Source organism: Pundamilia nyererei, unplaced genomic scaffold (genome assembly GCF_000239375.1).
Source record: "Pundamilia nyererei isolate P.nyererei 1_Seehausen unplaced genomic scaffold, PunNye1.0 scaffold00287, whole genome shotgun sequence".
NCBI lineage: Eukaryota > Metazoa > Chordata > Actinopteri > Cichliformes > Cichlidae > Pundamilia > Pundamilia nyererei.
Window position 1 is genome coordinate 95,673 of NW_005187688.1, and position 19,137 is coordinate 114,809.

General features: G+C 42.0%; 1 protein-coding gene across 1 annotated transcript in view; it reads left to right on the top strand.

The window, feature by feature from the left end:
- Positions 1 to 19,137, top strand: part of ttn.2 (titin, tandem duplicate 2) — a 224,471-nt gene that overhangs the window by 46,145 nt on the left and 159,189 nt on the right. Inside the window, exons 41-65 of the mRNA XM_013915325.1 lie at positions 5,059 to 5,337; positions 5,622 to 6,185; positions 6,421 to 6,702; positions 6,794 to 7,072; positions 7,155 to 7,436; positions 7,519 to 7,797; positions 8,018 to 8,305; positions 8,409 to 8,687; positions 8,804 to 9,085; positions 9,174 to 9,452; positions 9,622 to 9,900; positions 11,507 to 11,785; positions 11,872 to 12,159; positions 12,258 to 12,536; positions 12,827 to 13,108; positions 13,421 to 13,699; positions 13,784 to 14,062; positions 14,143 to 14,421; positions 14,509 to 14,796; positions 14,887 to 15,165; positions 15,483 to 15,764; positions 17,464 to 17,742; positions 17,858 to 18,139; positions 18,241 to 18,519; positions 18,762 to 19,049. Coding sequence (XP_013770779.1) covers positions 5,059 to 5,337; positions 5,622 to 6,185; positions 6,421 to 6,702; positions 6,794 to 7,072; positions 7,155 to 7,436; positions 7,519 to 7,797; positions 8,018 to 8,305; positions 8,409 to 8,687; positions 8,804 to 9,085; positions 9,174 to 9,452; positions 9,622 to 9,900; positions 11,507 to 11,785; positions 11,872 to 12,159; positions 12,258 to 12,536; positions 12,827 to 13,108; positions 13,421 to 13,699; positions 13,784 to 14,062; positions 14,143 to 14,421; positions 14,509 to 14,796; positions 14,887 to 15,165; positions 15,483 to 15,764; positions 17,464 to 17,742; positions 17,858 to 18,139; positions 18,241 to 18,519; positions 18,762 to 19,049 — 7,314 coding nt within the window. The remainder of the gene's footprint in view (positions 1 to 5,058; positions 5,338 to 5,621; positions 6,186 to 6,420; positions 6,703 to 6,793; positions 7,073 to 7,154; positions 7,437 to 7,518; positions 7,798 to 8,017; positions 8,306 to 8,408; positions 8,688 to 8,803; positions 9,086 to 9,173; positions 9,453 to 9,621; positions 9,901 to 11,506; positions 11,786 to 11,871; positions 12,160 to 12,257; positions 12,537 to 12,826; positions 13,109 to 13,420; positions 13,700 to 13,783; positions 14,063 to 14,142; positions 14,422 to 14,508; positions 14,797 to 14,886; positions 15,166 to 15,482; positions 15,765 to 17,463; positions 17,743 to 17,857; positions 18,140 to 18,240; positions 18,520 to 18,761; positions 19,050 to 19,137) is intronic.

Genomic DNA, 19,137 nt, shown 5'->3' on the forward strand with positions numbered 1-19,137 from the left:
GCCTATACAGCTTGGAGTAAGACAACATGCATGAAGAGGATGATGTGGACAAAATACTCATTTGCCTAATAATTCTGCACTCCCTGTATAAGAAATTTTAGACATAAAACAAATTTCAGAATTATAAAAAATTGATACTAGTTCTGCTAATTAAGGGCAGCTGTGACACAATTCTTGCACTAGGTGGTGGTCTGATAAATTAACACTGTAAATGGGTCGAAAGTCAAAAACAAACCAGAATGTTCAGAGTGTTTGTGTTTCATGTAATTGTTAATAGTTAATGTGCTTATTGTAGTTTTGTCACATGTCCTAGGATTGTCCTCATAATTACTTCAGCAGCTAAAGCAAATTTTTAATGTTTTTAAACGGAGACATTATTATAAGACTTTTCATTATTGTAATTTAAATATAAAGATATGTTTGCTTTCACTTTTACAAAGCAAAATACGGATTGAACTCAACATCTGCTGAGATTTGTTTTACATGAGGACAGTCCTAATATCTGATTTTGTGAATGAAGTGCTAAAACCATAGCTGCTGTCTTTGGATATTATTATCCAATGTCCTGCTCAATATTTCCTGACAGAGGAAACCACCATCACCACTGTGGAAGAACAAGAGGAAACCTACTACACTGGTGTCCAGTTACCACAAAAAGCTAAAACACTTGAACTCAAGCCAGATTCTAAACTTTACTCTTCCACTTTAGAGAAAAAAAAAGAAAAGCCCGTTTTCCTTACTCAGCTCTCCGGAGCAGCTGTAAACACAGGGGAAACCGCCAGGTTTACAGTTAGAGTATCTGGCTTTCCAAAGCCAACTGTGCAATGGTCTCACAATGGAAAGGTTGTAAAGAGCTCTTCTGTATACAAGCTGATAGAGGAGAAGGATGAGTATACACTGGTTATCACCCAAGTCACGTCTGACTATGAGGGCAAGTACTCGTGCACTGCCACGAATAGATTTGGCCAGACGACATGCACCACATACCTGGAGGTGAAAAAGCCTGAAGCCAGCCAGGCAGAGAAATGGGTTGAGAAGATGTTTAAGCTCACAGGTCAGCCTGCTAGTTTCACACTTCAGATACAACCCGTGAGGTGCTCAGAAGGAACAGAGGCTTCTTTTAATTACAAAGTCAGTGGTGATCCGGTCCCTGATATAAAGTGGTTCAAGGGGCCTTTCCAGATCCAGCCCAGTAGAAACTGTACCATTAGAACCAATTCAGATGGATCTGGTTTCATCATTATTAAGAATGTCAAACAACAGGACAGTGGCTTATACACATGTAAAGCCTCCAACCAATTTGGTGAGACCGCTTGTAGTGCAGAGCTTGTTGTATTCAAAGAATCAGTCTCTGCATCTCACAAACAGGAGACAGCCGTTCAGAAGAAAAGTTACAAGGTTTTAGTGACAGAACAAGCAACAGAGTCACGCTTGTACCAGGTCAGCCTCCCAGGCCAGGATAAAGCTAAGTCAGATCAGATGGTTTACACCATCGGCACAGAAGATCGGCAGATCATTCCCAGCGAGCAAGTGACCTCCCTTAGAGAAGTAGATGTCTCCACTGCCACCGTGTACTGTGAGAGGGTTACCCACCAGGCAGCAATACTTCAGGCACATGAGACAGAGGAACGGGTGTCTGTGGTTCCTACTCACCCAGACCAAGTGTCAGCTGTTCCTGCGAAACAGCTTCACATGGCAGCATTCACATCGTCTGTTGAAGAGAGTCAGGACCTCACAGAGCAGCACTGTGATGACATTCAAAGGCCAGATCTCATTGAGCTTCAGGCAGTCAGTGAAAAAAAGTCAAAACAGAAGTTAGCAGTTGTGGAGGAGCTCACACCACTTTCTGCTGTTAGCACAGAGCCACTGGGTGACAGGAAGTCTGCTACTGTTAAAATCACTTCAGAACCTAAACATCTAGTCAGTGGTCATCAAGTGAAAACACAACTGTCAATCCTGAAGGAGGAGTCTCAAGAGATCCCCAAACCACAGGAAGAGATGGGTTATAAGGTTAAGGAAGGTATTAAGATTTTATATTCGGCCCAGTCCACAGAAAAGCAGGTGCTTGCAGAGGGTCACACAACTGAGTTAGCAACAGCAGAATCTGCTGTTAAGTCTGCAATTAGAAAAGAACATAAGCCACCTGTCACAGCTTTAGTGAACGAGTCTAAGCAAACTCTTTGCAAGGAGTCAGAATTCTCCATTCAGAGGCCTGCTGAGGAAGCAGCCCATACCTGTAAAGATACGATGATGAAAGCAGCTCTAACTGCTGAAGAGACACGAATGCTGCAGGGTGAGTCCACACAGTTGCTTCCTAGTCTAGACAGTGCCATGTCCATTAAGTCCCAGATAGAAGGAAAGCAGTTGTTACACCTGCAGGTTATAACAGAACAGGACCTCCTTCCATCTGAGAAAAGACTAACATATGAAAAACCAACACCAGAGCACGCAGGGACCAGAAAGAGTCCCACTTTGCTACATACTGTTAGTCAGGATGAGCAGAGAACAGTAGTTTGTGAGGCTACATCAGAGTTTGACTCCAAGGCAGACACTATAACCATAGAGCACCAGAAAGAGGCCCCTACCCTGCTGCATCTCCAGTCAACCCAGCCTGTGGAGGTCCTACCCAAAGAGGGCATTCTCACAGTTGAGAAGCCTGACCAGCTGGTGGCAATGCAGAAACAAGAAAAGGCAAGAAGCCATGCAGCTCTTTCAGAAGAGAAACCAGAGCTCACAGCTGATTTTTACTCAGAACTGGATTTGTCCTTGTCTGGAGTTCAGTCTCAGTCTCGAACTGAGCCCAAGCCACAAAGTATCCTCCAACTGTGCTACCAGCATGTGCAGTTGTCAAAAGAGACACCAGTTAGCACAGAGTGCAAGCATCAGCGAGCTCTACTACAGAAGGAGGATCGCTGGAACGTGATGCATGTCACTTCTGTGACAGATGAACAGGCTTTGGAGGAGGGCCACACAGATCATTTAACAGCTATAGACAGATTCACATGTCAGACAACAGTAGAGCCAAAAGTACCCACTGAGCCAGTCCAGATTGAGGAGAAAGAGATCTCCACTGAGAGTAGTGTCTTTCTAAAGGCAGCAGAACAGGACTTTGCTGTTCAGATCCAAGAGGGTCAGTCAGTCAGGCAGTCAGTAATGATGGACGAGAAGCGAGTGCTGACAGGTGAATTCTCTCAAGAGATCACCAAGTCTGAGACCACCAAAGTTGCTGTTAATGCACAGCAAAAGTTGTCCCTTTTGGCACCAGAATCTAAAGATATTACAGCTCTGCCTAAAGAGATGACATTTGTGATCCAGATCCCTAAATCATCCACTTCAAATATACAGCGTCAGCTCAGAGATGCTCTTCAGTCTGCTGTAGCCAGTGAACAGCCAGTGTTACTGGCTGAAGTTGTAGGATACCTAAACGCTGTAGAAGTACAGGAAGTCAAGGTTCAAAGAGAGCCCAAGTGGGCCATGTTCACATATCTGATCACAACAACAGGTGCCCCTGTGGAGATCACTCTAGCTTTTGAGGGTGAATACCCTCAGACAGCTGACCTCAGGACTGAGGTTCAGGCAGCATTTCACTCCATGGTGTATCAGGAGGCCCATGTTCTTACTTCAGAACAGCAAGGTACTATGCAACTAGACAAACCTCAGAGGGCACAAGCCACCTCAGCTCGCTCTAGCGAAACAGTGTCATCCATGGTAAAGACTGTGAGCGTGACAGAGAGCACAGCGGATTTTACTGCTGTTAAATCTCATTCTGCATCACTTCAAACTGAGTCTAAAATGGCAGCTGAGCATGCTACATTGGAGGAACAGGTTGTAGTGCAGGAATCCATGGACACAAAGGTAAAACGGTCATCCCATATCAAAATTCAAACTGAAGCTCACATAGCGTCTGAGCAGTCAGAGCAAGTTTCAAGACAGGAGGTGAGGTCAACAATCATTACAAGTCAAGAAAAAGATGTAGAAGTGTCTATCATTACCACTTCTACTACCACTGAGCAGGCAGTGGATGTCAGCATTTCCAAAGAGGGCATCGAAGTATACAGACCAGAACCGAGAGAATATCCTGTAATTGTTAATTCTCTCAATGACATACTGATAGAAGAAGATAGTAGAGTAACCTTCAGCACTACCATTAAGTACGTCACAAAGGTTAACTGGTTTTTCAATGGGCAATTGGTGCAATCTGGCAAAGAGTTCAAGTGTTCCAAAGACCATGACACGTACACAATGGTTATCAACAAAGTTGTCAAGGAGAGGCATCAAGGAGAATATGTTTGTGAGGCTGAGAATGAAGCCGGCAGGACAACAACATCTTCAAGGCTCACTGTGGTCTCAAGAGGTTTGATAACAGGACAAATCTATGTATCATTCACCCATTCATCCAATTCATTTTCTTTGACAGCAACTAATCATTCAGTGGATCATTCCAAACCTTTGTCTTCACATGAATATATGCATTTGTCACCTTGGTTCCTCTATTCATTTCATAGCTTGGCATGAGCAGTCTAAGCAGGGCACTGGATGGTACTAACTCACTCTCTTCTTTTTTCCACATCATCTTGGTCAGTATTTCCTTAAAGGCCAGAACCATCGCAGTCGTAATGTAATTTTATTTCTGAAGTGCATAAGCTTCTTGCTATAATGTTTGTCATGATCTGGCCATTAGGATGTTTACATTGGCATGCAAGTGGCACCAGACTGCTTTGTTTTAAACGTGTTTTCCCATGATCTGTCGCCATTCTCCACGTCCACAATGTCTCTCTGCATGTTTTAAGGGCTTCAGATTGCCTCATCTTTCACAAACCAAGAAAATCACGTACACTGATATCATCTTCTTTCAGGCTGCTTTTGGTAAAACCATGGGGCTAATGTTCTGGCATTTTTTTGGTTTTGTTTTTCTCCACAGTCACCTTGGCTTGCCATCCACCCTTATTGTACATTCCACCATTCCTTTTCCTAATCTTTTGTTTGTTTGTTTTTACCTAAAGAGTAGCAGTAAATTTCATTACTAAAATGTGCTTTTTTTGTCTGTGTCTGCAACAGTGCCCCCTGTCTTTAGGCAGAAAATCACACCTCTGGAGATAAATGTCGGCAGTCACACCAAGTTTGAATGTGAGATTGAAGAAGCTCCGGACGTGGCGTTCAAATGGTACAAATCTGGCACCGAAATCAGACAGAGTGAAAAGTATCGGATCGTCAGCCACCACACTAGTTCCTCTTTAGAGCTCCTGAACCCTGTCAAAGCTGATAGTGGAGAATACACCTGCAAAGCTTCAAATCAACACGGCACAGACAGCTGCACTGCCTCGCTCATTGTCACCGGTAAGATCCCAAAAGGACCTCATTTAAATTATCGCTATGCATATATGTGTTTGAGAGAGAGAGAATTATATACAAACACTGTGTTGTACTGTGAATTATCAAGGTCAAGTGTGGAAGGTATGCTTAGTTTATAGCGCTAAGTTGCTGTATTATTTGGCAGTATATCACTATTAAGAAGCAAAATGTTGCCATGTCATATTGATCACTGAGTTGCACAGGTTTATTTTTAATGGTGGTTTTTTAAACCTGTTGAACTTTTTGTGTGCTCTGCCTGCTCTCCATAGAGATGTACCCACCAGTATTTGTATCAAAACCAGACCCAATGACTTTATATGTGGGAAAACAAGCTGTGTTCCAGTGCTCACTTACTGGATCCTCGCCTATGGAAGTTGTCTGGCACAAGGACAACATAACAATTTCCTCTGAAGGGAACTATGTCATGAAATGTGAAAAGAACAAGTATTCCCTTCACATTAAAAGTCTTGAACTGACTGATCAGGGAGTGTACCTGTGCAAGGCTTCCAACAGTGTTGGTGTAGCTACTTTTGCAGTAGAACTCAAGGTTATTGACAAGCCCCGGTTTGTTACGGTCATTGAGCCAGTATCTGCAGCTGTTAATGACCCACTGAGGCTGGAGTGCCACGTGAATGAGGACACTGGTGTGGCTGTCACCTGGACCAGGGATGGCAAAAAAGTCCACCAGAGTATGGAGTGTAAACTGTCCTTTGAGGACAAGGTCGCTGTTCTGGAGATCCCCAAGTCCAAACTAAAGGACTCTGGGAAATATGTGTGCACAGCTGCAAACGAGGCTGGCAGCTCCTCCTGTGAGGCTGTGGTAACAGTTCAAGGTAAGATCGTAACGGTGATCTTTCCATTTGCTGTGATGAAAACCTATGCATTTACCTGAAGTGAGGTCAATGTTGACAAGAGTTTTTAGCTAGCTCCAAGCTGATACTAATACTGTGCTGCTGTCTTATGCCTTTTTTGCATTCTTTTTTGCTTTCTTATGTCTTGGTTGACTTTTTTCTATATTTCACCGATGTATAAAAAGTCTTAGTGTTTTTGAACAAAACACTCTTTCAGAGCGCCCTGCCTTTGTGAAGAAAATGGAATCTAAGCTCACGTGGAAACAGGGCATAGCTGCACGCTTACAGTGCACAATCAAAGGATCGCCTGAACTTCACATCCACTGGTTCTGGAATGAAAGAGAGCTGAGTAATGGAGACAAATATAAAATATCTTTCAAGAGTGGAGTTGCTACTGTGGAGATCATGAACCTTCTGGTCACAGACAGTGGCAGATACACCTGTGAGGTGTCAAATAATGCTGGGAGTGAAAGCTGCAGTACTCTTTTAGCTGTTAAAGGTTTGTCCAAGGATTTACTTTACATTTACTTCAGTTCAGACAAAAAACAAACTTTGGCATTAACTGCATTTACTTTACCTATGATGCATAGAGCCACCGTGCATTAGAAAAGACCTGCAGACAGTAGAGGCAGTGAAGGGAGCAGCTGCTCACCTGGAGTGCGAGGTCACAGGAACAGCTCCTTTTGAAATCACTTGGGTAAAAAATAAGAAACCCATCACCAGTGATCAGAAATATAAATTGATTTCCCAAGACTCAATAGCAAGGCTGGAGATTCAAACATTTGACACTACAGATATTGGAGATTATCAGTGTGTCATATCAAATGATGTGGGAAAAGTCACCACTAAGGCTATGGCTAAACTTAAAGGTTAGTAAACTCAAGCCCATCACAGCAGTTGCGGAATCAGATTTAATTCTGTCCATTTTTAACTTGTAATGTGTTTCTGTAGATCCACCAACTTTCTCAAAAAGGGTTGAGAGTGTTACAGCAGTCTTGGGAAATACAGTAAAACTACAAGGAATGATTAAAGGTTCAACTCCCATCACTGTGAAATGGATGAAAGACTCCAAGATGCTAAGAGATGATGATCCAAATATCAAGATGGTTTTTGAGAACGGTGTTGTGAGTTTGTCGATAACAACAGTTGCCATCAGCCATGGTGGCAAGTATTCATGCCAAGCGGAGAACGAGGCTGGGCAACAAAAGTGTGAAGCGATCTTGACTGTGCAAGGTCAGATAGCATCTTTGATGCAGCGATGCCTTTACATATTGTAATACAGGTTTTTATGTCTAAACTCTTTGTCTTATCCCAGAACCTGCCAGGATTGTAGAACCTGCAGAGTCCATTAGTGTGACGGCAGGGGACTCAGCCGCATTGGAGTGCACGGTCTCTGGAAGCCCAGATCTCAAAGTGAAATGGTTTAAAGATGGGAAGGAGATCATTAGTGGCCGTAAATATAAGATGACTCTGAAGGATAATATTGCCACCCTGAAAATTCTTACTGCAGAAAAAGGAGATACTTCAGAGTATAAAATGGAAGTGGCAAATAAAGTCGGGAAAGACCAGTGCACATGCTCAGTCACTGTTTTAGGTTGGCTGCTGGTTTCAGCTACTTCTGAAATTTCTTAAAACCTTTGTTTTAGCTGTGTGTGTTTACACGGAAAACACATTGTATTCATACATTTTGGGAAATGCATTATGCTATAGCCCTAAAATGCTGTGTGTACAATGTTATTTGCTTTTGGATTTTGCTCAGTGGTTCCTGTCAGTGTGAAACTGCAAATAAATGATTTTTCTTCTTTAACGTCCAGATCGGATAATGCCTCCAGCTTTCACCAAGTCGCTGAAAAGAGTTGACGGTAACATTGATAATCCTGTCTCCATGGATTGCAAGGTGTCTGGGTCACAGCCCATGACCGTGACTTGGTTCAAAGACGACCAGGAGATTGTTTCTGGAGACAAATTCCAGCCTGAATTTAAAGACAGCTCTGCTATACTGAGAATCATGTGGCTAGAAAAGGCTGACTCTGGTGTTTACAAATGCAGAGCCACCAACTCAGCTGGCTTTAAAGAAACCAGTGGCACGCTCTATGTGAAAGGTCACGAAGGCTTGGCTTATCTTATGCATTTGTTTTTTTTACGTGTAATCTCTGAATCATTTCATACTAACGTAAAATGTAAATTTGTGTTATTGGCCTCCAGAACCCCCAGCGTTCACAGTGAAACCACACGACCAGGATGTTATTCCAGGAACTACAGTTTCCTTAAGAACAGCATTCACTGGAACAGCTCCTTTAACTGTGAAGTGGTTCAGGGAAGAAAAAGAGATAATTACAGGAGGCACTTATTTCATTAAAAAAGATGCCTCTTCAAGCTCTTTGGAGCTTCACTCTGTAAAGCCCACTGATACCTCGAAATACACGTGCGAAGTGTCCAACGACGCTGGGAAGGTAGACTGCACGGTAGTCCTCTTTGTGAAAGGTGCAGTCTTTAGTATCATGTGCAACTTCATAAACCTGACTTCAGATTATGCCACTGATATGATATTAACCATAAATCTCTTCTGTCTCATACTGAATATTAACCTCTTCTATCAGAACCTCCCGTGTTTGTGAGGAAACCCGAGGCAACCAAGCTCATCACCAGTGGTGACTCTGCCAGGCTGGAGTGCAAAGTAACTGGCAGCCCAGTCATCAGTTTCAAATGGTTCAAGGATGAAATGGAGATCAGTGGCAGTACTAAATACACAATGAGCTTGATCGACTTGATGGCAACTCTAGAAATAGCTAATTGTACAGTAGAGGACACTGGAGATTATGTGTGTGTGGCATCAAGTGAGGCTGGAAGTGACCGTTGCACCTGCACAGTTATAGTCAAAGGTTGGTTTAGTGTTAGTTTTAATGATTTCACTTCTTCTTCTCTTGGTGATGTAACTATTTATATTACATGTCTGTTGTTTTGTTGTAGAACCGCCATTGTTTCTGCGTAGCTTGGAGCACAAGGACGTGGTGAAAGGTTCTGAGCTGATGCTAGAGTGCCAAGTCTCTGGTTCTGCTCCTTTTACTGTGTCATTTCATAAAAACTCCAAATTGATTCGGAACGACAAAAGACACAGGATTACTGTGAAAGATGACCTGCTGGCACTTCAGGTTCTGGCAGTAGAAACAGGAGATGTTGGTTTGTACCAGTGTAGTGTTGAGAATGAAGTGGGAAGGGCCTCCTGTGATTGTCACGTAACGCTAAAAGGTTAGTTTAGGTGCTTTTGTTGTTAGCTGCCGTAAGCTCTTCTCCTTACATTTCAAAAGGCTGCATTTTAATCTGTATCATATTTCTGAAATCTTAACAAGCACAGTTCTCTTTTTGTTCAGAAGGAATTTACTTGAGATTGCTCAGCTTTTTACATTTTTCTTTGCAGAACCACCATCATTTGTTCGAAAGCTGGAGAACCTCAGCTCATTGGCTGGCAGCGAGGTTTCTCTCATTTGCAGTCTGAAAGGTTCTGAGCCCATAACTGTGGCCTGGCTAAAAGACAACCATGAGCTCAAAGAGGCTGAAAACATTCAGATTACATATGAGAACAAGACTGCGCTACTGCAGATCACCAACTTACAGAGCAGTCACTGTGGTAAATACTCTTGCCAGGTGCAGAATCAGGCTGGCAGCCAGACATGCTCTGCTGTGCTGACAGTCAAAGGTTGGTTAAGATATTAAACTCAACTTTATTTGCACCCTTATTAAAATCTTTGTATGCCTTCACAGGTTGATAAACTTGACTGTTTTCTTGCAGTCCTGTGAAATGGGAAGTGCACCCTCCTTCAATTCTAAGAGTCCACATATTTGGACATAATAAAAATGTAACTGGCCCTTAGTAGGTCTTAAAATTAGGAATTACCATAGGAATTACCGGGGTAAATAGCAATCAGGAAGGAAGGTATGAATGCATTACAGGGTCCCTAATTGGCAGAAATTATTAATTTAAGCAGCAAATATATATTTAAATGTAAACGTGTTGCTGTGATCATTATGTTGGCTTGCAAAAAATGTCTCCCTCTGCTGGCATGGCAGCTTACTGCAACATATTGCAACTTTTGCAAGCGTGTCCGTGTCCATGTTAATAATATTAATTATTATTATAATGATTATAATGTAATTATTGGTCATCAGTCAGTTTTTTTCAAACACCATAAGACACAAAGTGCTCAGAATTACAATTAGATAAAAAAAAATACATGTAAAGCATATAAAATATTCAAGGTAAGGATGCAGGCTTTTACCTTTTAATCTAAACATATAACAGTATTCCTTATTTTAAATGGTCTTAAATTAAAAATTTCTTATATCATCATCTGTGATTTTGCATGTAGACTTTTTGCACAAAGTAGGAACATTTCCATGCACATATTAATAAATAAGGGTCGGTATTCCCAAGTACACCAGCAAAACTACAACATCATGGCCGAAAAAGAAAATAAAGGTGTTGCAAAGGCTTAGTCAAAGTCCAGAAATCAGAAGATAAGAATTTAGTGATATCACTTATCAATCTTCTTCACATTTCAATTTGATTCTTTTCGATTCTTGCTTCGCTCTCATTGGCTCTCGTCACTAAATAGCATATCAGAGACATCACATTACTTAATTACTCACCGGAGAAAGTCATTCGTTACACAACTCTTTCCATTACTTTCTTGTTGCGTCATAAAATGCCCTGAAATGTCTCATTAATGCTAGTTAAGAATATAAAAATCGGGCTAAAGTTCCACACACCAGCACACATTTCTGTCCTAATGAGAGCAAACATACGCTCTTTCCTTCAGAAATGAACACACAACGCTGACAATAAAAGCAAAAAAGAAACTCGGCACACAGAGACTTCAAAGTGATTGTCACACAGATTCTACTGTAAAGCAGAAACAGGAATCTGATATAAATAGTTTGGTGGGACATTAAGAAAGTTATGCATAAACAAATGCTGGCAAACATCAGTAAACGGAGTTAAGCGAGAATGTCCTGATATGTGGAACCTTAGAATGAAGGTGTACTTTTTTTCACATGGCTTTCTAAAATCTGAATATATTAGCAGGAAGTTTCACTCAAGACAATGAGATTTGACTGAAACATTGATGACTTATACTCATTCATGCTTGAAATTACATGAATGTGACCTTGTAAGCTGACAAGAACCAAAGTGTAGAATCTTTAGTGTTCTGGAGGCTCAGGTTGATGGTCTGTAGTCGATGTGTTGTAATATAGGAAGCTTTAAGATCTTTGCTGACTGTTTTTCTTTTTTTGGGACACCCCAGAACCAGCAAAAATCACAGAAGAGGTAAAGTCTATCAGTGTGACTCAGGGGGATCCGGCTACTCTGGAAGCCAGGTTCTCAGGCACAAAACCCCTGAAGGTCAGATGGCTAAAGGCTGGCAAGGAGCTGACCTCAGGCCAGAGATATAAAGTACAGAGCAAAGATACCAGTTCTGTGTTGAAGATTATTAAAACTCAGAAAAGTGATGGTGGTGAATATGTCTTTGAGGTTTCAAACGATGTTGGACAAAGTTCGTGTGATGCCACACTCACCATTCTCGGTCTGTTCTTAATGTCTATCACCTTAGTTTTGTTTAATTTAATCTTGCTTTGTTTCTCACTCGCCTTTTTCTTTTGTCCATGTTAGATCAAATAATTCCTCCGTCTTTTACAAGAAAACTGAAACAGACAGAGGGTGTCAAAGGATCATTTGCGCATCTGGAGTGTCTCGTGTCTGGTTCTCTTCCAATAACCATACAGTGGTACAAAGATGAGAAAGAGATCCAAACCGATGACAAACACAAATGCACATTCTTTGAAAATGTTCCGTTTCTAGAAATCTCCAATCTTGACACTAAAGACAGTGGCAATTATACCTGCATTGCTACAAATAAAGCAGGAACGGTCCAGTGCTCTGGAGTCTTATTTGTGAAAGGTCTGAACACATTTTTGTACCATTGAGCAGATGGATGTGTACAAAGAAATATAGTTAGAAGCATTTTTACCCAGAATTGCTTTGTCTCTGTCTTTCAGAATCCCCGTGCATTCTTGAAAAACCTGAATCCATAAATGTTTTGCCTGGCTCAAAAGTCCAATTTAGTGTACTGTTCTCTGGCACACCACCACTCACCACCAAATGGTTTAAAAGCAGTAAAGAGATCCTGTCCAGTGCTGACTGGTCAGTGATCAAAGATAACACCTCGAGCACACTGGAACTCTTCTTCGCAAAAACCACAGATTCTGGAGACTATGTCTGCCAAATACAGAACGATGTTGGCTCCGCTTCATGCCAAGCAACACTCTTTGTCAAAGGTTATTAATCTTTATGTGAAACTGAGTTGCCAAGTATGCCTCCAGCCATCTGTTGGAGACATTTTTCTCACATTATATTTGACCTTTTCCCTTTGATTCACATTAAATCTCCACTTTCGACTGATAATTCGTACCTAAATTTTCCAAAACACCCCCCTTGCAAGTTCCCAAAACTTGCTATGAGTTTGCTTAAAATGTTATCAACACTTGGATGGAAACATGCACTTTGTGAATGTGTCCCCCATGTTGTTCATCTGATGGTTTATCAGTCACTCTCTTTTATTCCTTAGTGCCTCCAAAGTTTACACAGATCCCAGCCCGTGTGTCTGTAGTTTGTCCTGGTCAGAGTAAGGTTTTTGAGTGCCAGGTGACCGGCACACCTGAGATTGACATCTACTGGTTCAAAGAAGGCTCTGAAATCAGCCCCACTGATCACTATAAGATGGCCTTTGTCAACTCTGTGGCAACACTGGAAGTCTGTGGGGCTGAAGTTAAACATAGTGGGCTTTACTACTGCGAAGCTCGTAATGAAGCTGGCAGTGAGAGCTGCAGCATGGAGTTGAAGGTCAAAGGTGTGTTGAATCAAAGTACACGATGTTCATTGTGCTAGAATTGAAGCGCCTTGAGGCGACTTATGTTGTGATTTGGCGCTATATAAATAAAATTGAATTGAATTGAATTGAATAGAATTACAACAGCATTGAATTCAAAGCAGTGGTTTCCCTCAAACAAAGAGCTAGACTGATCTGATTTAAGTTAAACATAAAATAAACAACAGGGCTATCCAATATTTTTACCTATATGAACTGTAAACCTCTGGACCAGCAAGTATGGACCTGCTGGAGTAGAATAGGTTCATGACCGTTTGCTCTCCCTCATTTCAGAACCGCCATCATTTATTAGAGAACTGGCTCGAGCTGATGTTGTGAAGGGCTCCACTGCCATGTTAGAGTGTCAAGTTGCTGGGACGGGTCCCTTTGAGATAACATGGCACAAAGATGGAAAGGAGCTCAAACCCAGTGCTAAACATGCCTTCTCTCAGTTAAATGACACTGTGTGTCTTGAAGTGCACAAATGTGATGCTGTAGATATTGGTGAATATCAATGCACTGTTGCTAACGAGGTGGAAAGCTGTACTTGTAAGACTACACTAAGCCTCAAAGGTTGGTCTAAGCAGAAGAATAATTCTGCATATTTTCATTTGAGGTGAGGTCTTTAAACTTTAATATTTCATTCTTTCCTAATAGAACCACCAACATTCATCAAGACAATTGAGAACACTGCTACTGTTCTGGGTAAAATGGCAGAGTTTCAGTGCATTGTGAAAGGCTCTCCCATCACCTCTGTACAGTGGAAAAAAGATGAGAATTGGATATTGGAGGATCCAAAGATTCAGAGAACATTTGAAAGCAATGTGGCTACACTCCGGATCCCTGCCTGTGAGGCGATACACAGTGGCAAATACACCTGCCAGGTGGTAAATGAGGCTGGGCAGGATAAGTGTTTTGCCGCCCTCACAGTGCAAGGTAACTAGTTGCAGCTATAAAATCTTTTTACACTCTGGCTCAGAAACGTTCTGAATTGTTGACTTTGCTTGGGATTTTAGTGCCTCCGCAGATCACAGAGAAACCTGAGGTGGTAAAGGTTACAGTTGGAGATCCAGTCAGTCTGGACTGTAAGGTTACAGGCTCCCCTGAACTCAGGGTGAAATGGATGAAAGATGGCAGGGAGCTCAAGTCCATCAGGCAGCACAAGCTGATCTTTGAGAACAATATCAGCAGCTTAAAGATTCAGGCTGCGCAGACAGAGGATGAAGGAGAGTATGTCTTTGAGGTGGTAAACTACATCAGTAGCTGTACCTGCAAAGTCAAGCTAATTGTATTAGGTTAGTTTCTAAAACACGCCGCTGCTGCTATACATAATAATATGTTCACAAAGTCTAACTTGTGTCTTGGTGTTCTCTTGGCAACAGAGCAAGTAATTGCCCCAAGCTTCATCAAACCCCTGGTAGACATGCACGAGATATTGGGGTCCTTTGTTCAGATATGTTGCAAAATATCTGGTTCTCTCCCCATCTCTGTGGAATGGAAGAAAGATGGAACCAAAATCTCTAGTGGTCTAAAGCACAAGCTCATTCAGCAGGACAACTCTGTGTCCATTGAAATTGAACAGCTAGAGAGAGCTGACGCAGGGTTATACTCTTGCAAACTGACTAACGCAGCAGGAAGCTGTGAATGCAGTGGGTCCATCGTGATCAAAGGTCAGACACTGCTTTTTTTTAAACATGATTGGTCATATGATCCTAAACCAAAGGTGAGTACATCTTTAACCTTGTTCATCTTGTGTTCAGAACCTCCAAGCTTTGTGACAGTGCCCGAGTCGCAGACAGCTCTACCCAAAGCCACTGCACGTTTCAAAGGCACTTTTAAGGGAACTCCTCCCTTCACAGTCAAATGGTTTAAGGACGACACAGAGCTTATGACTGGGCCTACTTGTTTAATAGGGCTTGATGGGCTGTCCTGTTTCTTAGAGCTCTATTCAGTGGGCGTCACACAGAGTGGAGTCTACTCTTGCCAAGTCAGCAATGATGCTGGCTCCGTACACTGTAGTGCAAACCTGACAGTAAAAGGTTGGATTTACATGTTTTAAATCAATCCTTGCAAAGATGTATTTATCTCATTTCTTCATCGCTGGCAAAACCCAATCCTTCAGTTACATTTTGTGTAGCTTTGCAGCATTTTGTTTATTATGTACAGCTTTTCCACTGCTGCGTTTTCTATGAAGCAATATATTTAGCATTTGTATGGCATTCACGCAGCCATTTTGCTTTTCCTTCTAACCCGTCATTCTTGGCTTATCTCATCTGCTCACCTCCTGCCCATCTTAACCATGTTAAATGGTGAGTGTTTCCTCAGCTGATAACATATCTGTGTTTTGGCTTTCCAGAACCACCTGAATTTCTACTGAAACTCCCTGCCAATAAGTTTTTGAAGCAGGGTGAGTCACTCCGCCTGGAGTGCAAAGTCAGTGGCACAGTCCCTCTGAAAATTACCTGGTTCAAAAACGACACCAAAGTTACAGACGGTGGCAACTACAGGACGTCGTTTGTTGACTCAGTAGCAGTGCTAGAACTGGTCTCCACTAGTTTTGAGGATGATGGAGTTTACACCTGTGAGGCTCAGAATGATGCTGGCAGTGTGAGCTGCAGCACTACACTTACCATTAAAGGTTAGCATCCCGTGGACTTCTGAAATATATTTTATTATTCTGATCACAGTGGCTGTTCAGTGTATTGGTGGGTTATATAGCTGTGTTCCACTGCTTAAAGCTGGTATCCATAACTGATTGCACTACTTTATTTAACAATCCAGTATGGTCGAGGGTCATCTGAGGCTTTTCCCTTTCTTGTACCGCTGAAAATGTTAATCTGCAAGTCAAAACAGATCATTTCACTTGAGCCAATACATTTTACATAACGCTTCACGCTTACCGAGATGGAACCGTTTAAGTTAACTGTAATGCTCTTTGTTAAAATCCAAGCCATTCTACCTGTAGCTCCAGCAACATATGTTTGAACTTCTACAACGCTAAAGGAATTCACCATCCTGTCTGTAGTACAACAAATAGGTTTTTTCCACAAACGTGCTGGTTTGTTGTAGTTTCTGATACATTTCTATCATTCCATGATCTTAGCTGCAGTGCAAGATAACATAACATCTCTACACATCTCAATAGTCTTACAACTGTGTCCATTTGTACTTAGAGCAACCGTTTTGGTATAAAAACATATTGAAGGTACATTTCTAAACTCCGACCCCAGTTCCATCAAAGATGAGACACTGTGTAAAATATCAATAAAAACAGAATGCAGTAGTTCGTACAAGCCCTTATTTTAATTAACGATAGAACAAAAATGACACAGTCTCAGATGTATTTGCAGCAGATTGCGCAGCAGCATACCAAATATGTGTTTACAACTCTAACAGCTCATCTGCATCATAGTTCAAATTCACTTTCCCCAAAATTCCACACCAGTTTAGAAAAATTCCAAGTTCCGTAACAAATTTCAACAATTCCAAAATTTTCACTGAACTTAAACCACACTTAAATTACGGATTTGCTGTCACTACAACTTCCAACTTCATTTTCTTAGAGATCTGCTATTCTAATTGCAGTTCCAACAAATTCTAAGACCCCAGCAAAATTCCACATTCCAATTTTGTGTTAGGAACATGACCCAAACTCAGGACTTTCCTGGTAGCGACTGTGAATTTATTTACAGTATTAGAATAAACAGTGAGAAGCAAAAAGTGTTCAAAACAGTGGGATTTCCAAAATTCCCGTGATTACCTGACAAAACAAGACGTAACGATTTAGTAAACGTTTTCACCAGACGATGGCCTGAGACAGCTTTCAGTTTCCGCGAGCCGGGCTTGTGCTAACTTTGCCACTCAGCGATAGAGCGTTGATCGAAGCCCAGCCACACTGTTAAATAGCAGACGGTTGATGAGGATCGCTGGCAGCAGATGGATCCTGATTGAAGAGCAGGTGTGGCTGTTCTTAGCCCGGGAACGCCACCAGCCTGGTGTTGCCCGAGAACCGGCACACTGGCCACACACACAAACGCACACAGAGGGAAACAGGGGACTAAAAACAAACCACACAAATGACATAACATTAAAAGCAGTTCGACCAGCGAGGACTGACGGACCATGACAAATTGTTCCATAAAATTTCCACATTAAATATACAATCTTTTCTAAGACTTAATGTTCTTACAAAAATTCCACCCGTTAATCTCTAGTAACGTTTTCAACACTGCCAGCTTTGAGCTTCATTCAACAGTTATGGATTCCAGTTTTAAGATCTAGATATGAATTGTTTCCCTCGTGTATTCCTCTTTAACGGTTCCATCATCTTTCTATAGACCCCCCATCTTTTGTCAAAATACCCCAGCCTGTTGAAGGGCTGAAGGGTAAGGACGTAAGTTTGTACTGCGAGATCAGTGGTACAGCTCCATTCCAGATCACCTGGTTTAAAGACAGAAAACCTCTCATGGAGAGCAGGAAGTTTAAGCTGGTGAGCGAGGGCAGCTCAGCCACACTGCATGTCATTGGAATAGAGCCCTCAGACGCCGGCGAATACGAGTGCAAAGTGTCAAACAGTGTAGGAAGCGATACCTGCCAGACATCAATTAAACTCAGAGGTCAGTAGAAATCGCGATAGCATTAAATTAAAATAATATAAAATAAAATTAGATTTTCAAATGACTTTGTCACCTTGCTGACTTTGCCTTTGCGCTGTTTTTCTCCTCTCTTCAGAGCCACCATCATTTGTGAAGAGACTGTCAAACATTACAGTGATACTGGGAGGGGAGGTGACCCTTGTGGCCACTGTTAAAGGCTCTGAACCCATTACTGTGTCCTGGGTTCAAGACAAGGATCACATTCTCAGGGACAGTGACAACAGGAAAATCACCTATGAAAACAACCAGGTGGCAGTTAAAATCTTTAACGCTGATGCAACTACGGCAGGCAAATATACCTGCCAACTCAGAAACGATGCTGGGAGTGTGGAGTGTTTCGCTAACTTGACTGTTCTAGGTTTGTAATCATATAATTCTCTCTCTTTCTGTTTTGTTTTTCTACCTGGAGCCTGAATGTGTGATTTTAAGTATTTTCTGCTCCCTCTCTGTTGACTCCAGAGCCTGCTAAAATAGTGGACAAGCCGGATGCTCTGAGTGTGACGGCAGGTGATATGGCTGCCCTGGAGGTCAAAGTGTGTGGAACCCCAGAGCTCATACCCAAGTGGTTCAAAGATGGTGCTGAGCTGGCTTCTGGGAGAAAATACAAAATCTCATTTTCCCGGATGATTTCGAGCCTGAATGTGCTGTCTGCTGAGAAAGTTGACTCTGGAGAATACACATTTGAGATTATGAATGAAGTTGGGAAGGACCTGAGTAAAATCAATCTCACTGTTTTAGGTAGGTAACGTCTTCGTACCATGAGCTGGAATATCCTGATCAGTGTGTTCACTCATTACCCCATTGACATGAGGGAAGAGGAGTCATTGAAAGTACTTTTACCCTAGTATCGTATTTTTCGGACTATAAGGCGCACTGCCGATTTTGGAGATTTTAAGTGCGCCTTATAGTCCAAAAGTTACGGTACTTTTCTTGACAAATGGATACTCTTTAACAGCATTGTTTGTTTCCCTCTGAAACAGATAAGACGATTCCTCCAACATTCTCACGGAAACTGAAAGACTATACCACTGTTGTTGGAAAACCTTTAGAAATAGAGTGCAAAGTGTCAGGCTCATCTCCTTTTACCATTTCATGGTACCACAATGACGAGGAGATAAAGAGTGGGCCAAATTATGAGATTTCATTCAGTGACAACAACTGTACACTAAGGGTGCTCACGCTGAAGCTGGCTGACTCTGGAGCATACAAATGTAAGGCTGTCAACAAGGCGGGAACCACAGAAACTACAGCCTTCCTGGTTGTTCGAGGTCAGTATCCCAATCCCAGTATCCCAGTCAAAGAAGTCTTTATGTTGCTGCTGTCTGTTGAATGTTTCAGCACCCGTTTCTCTGAGCT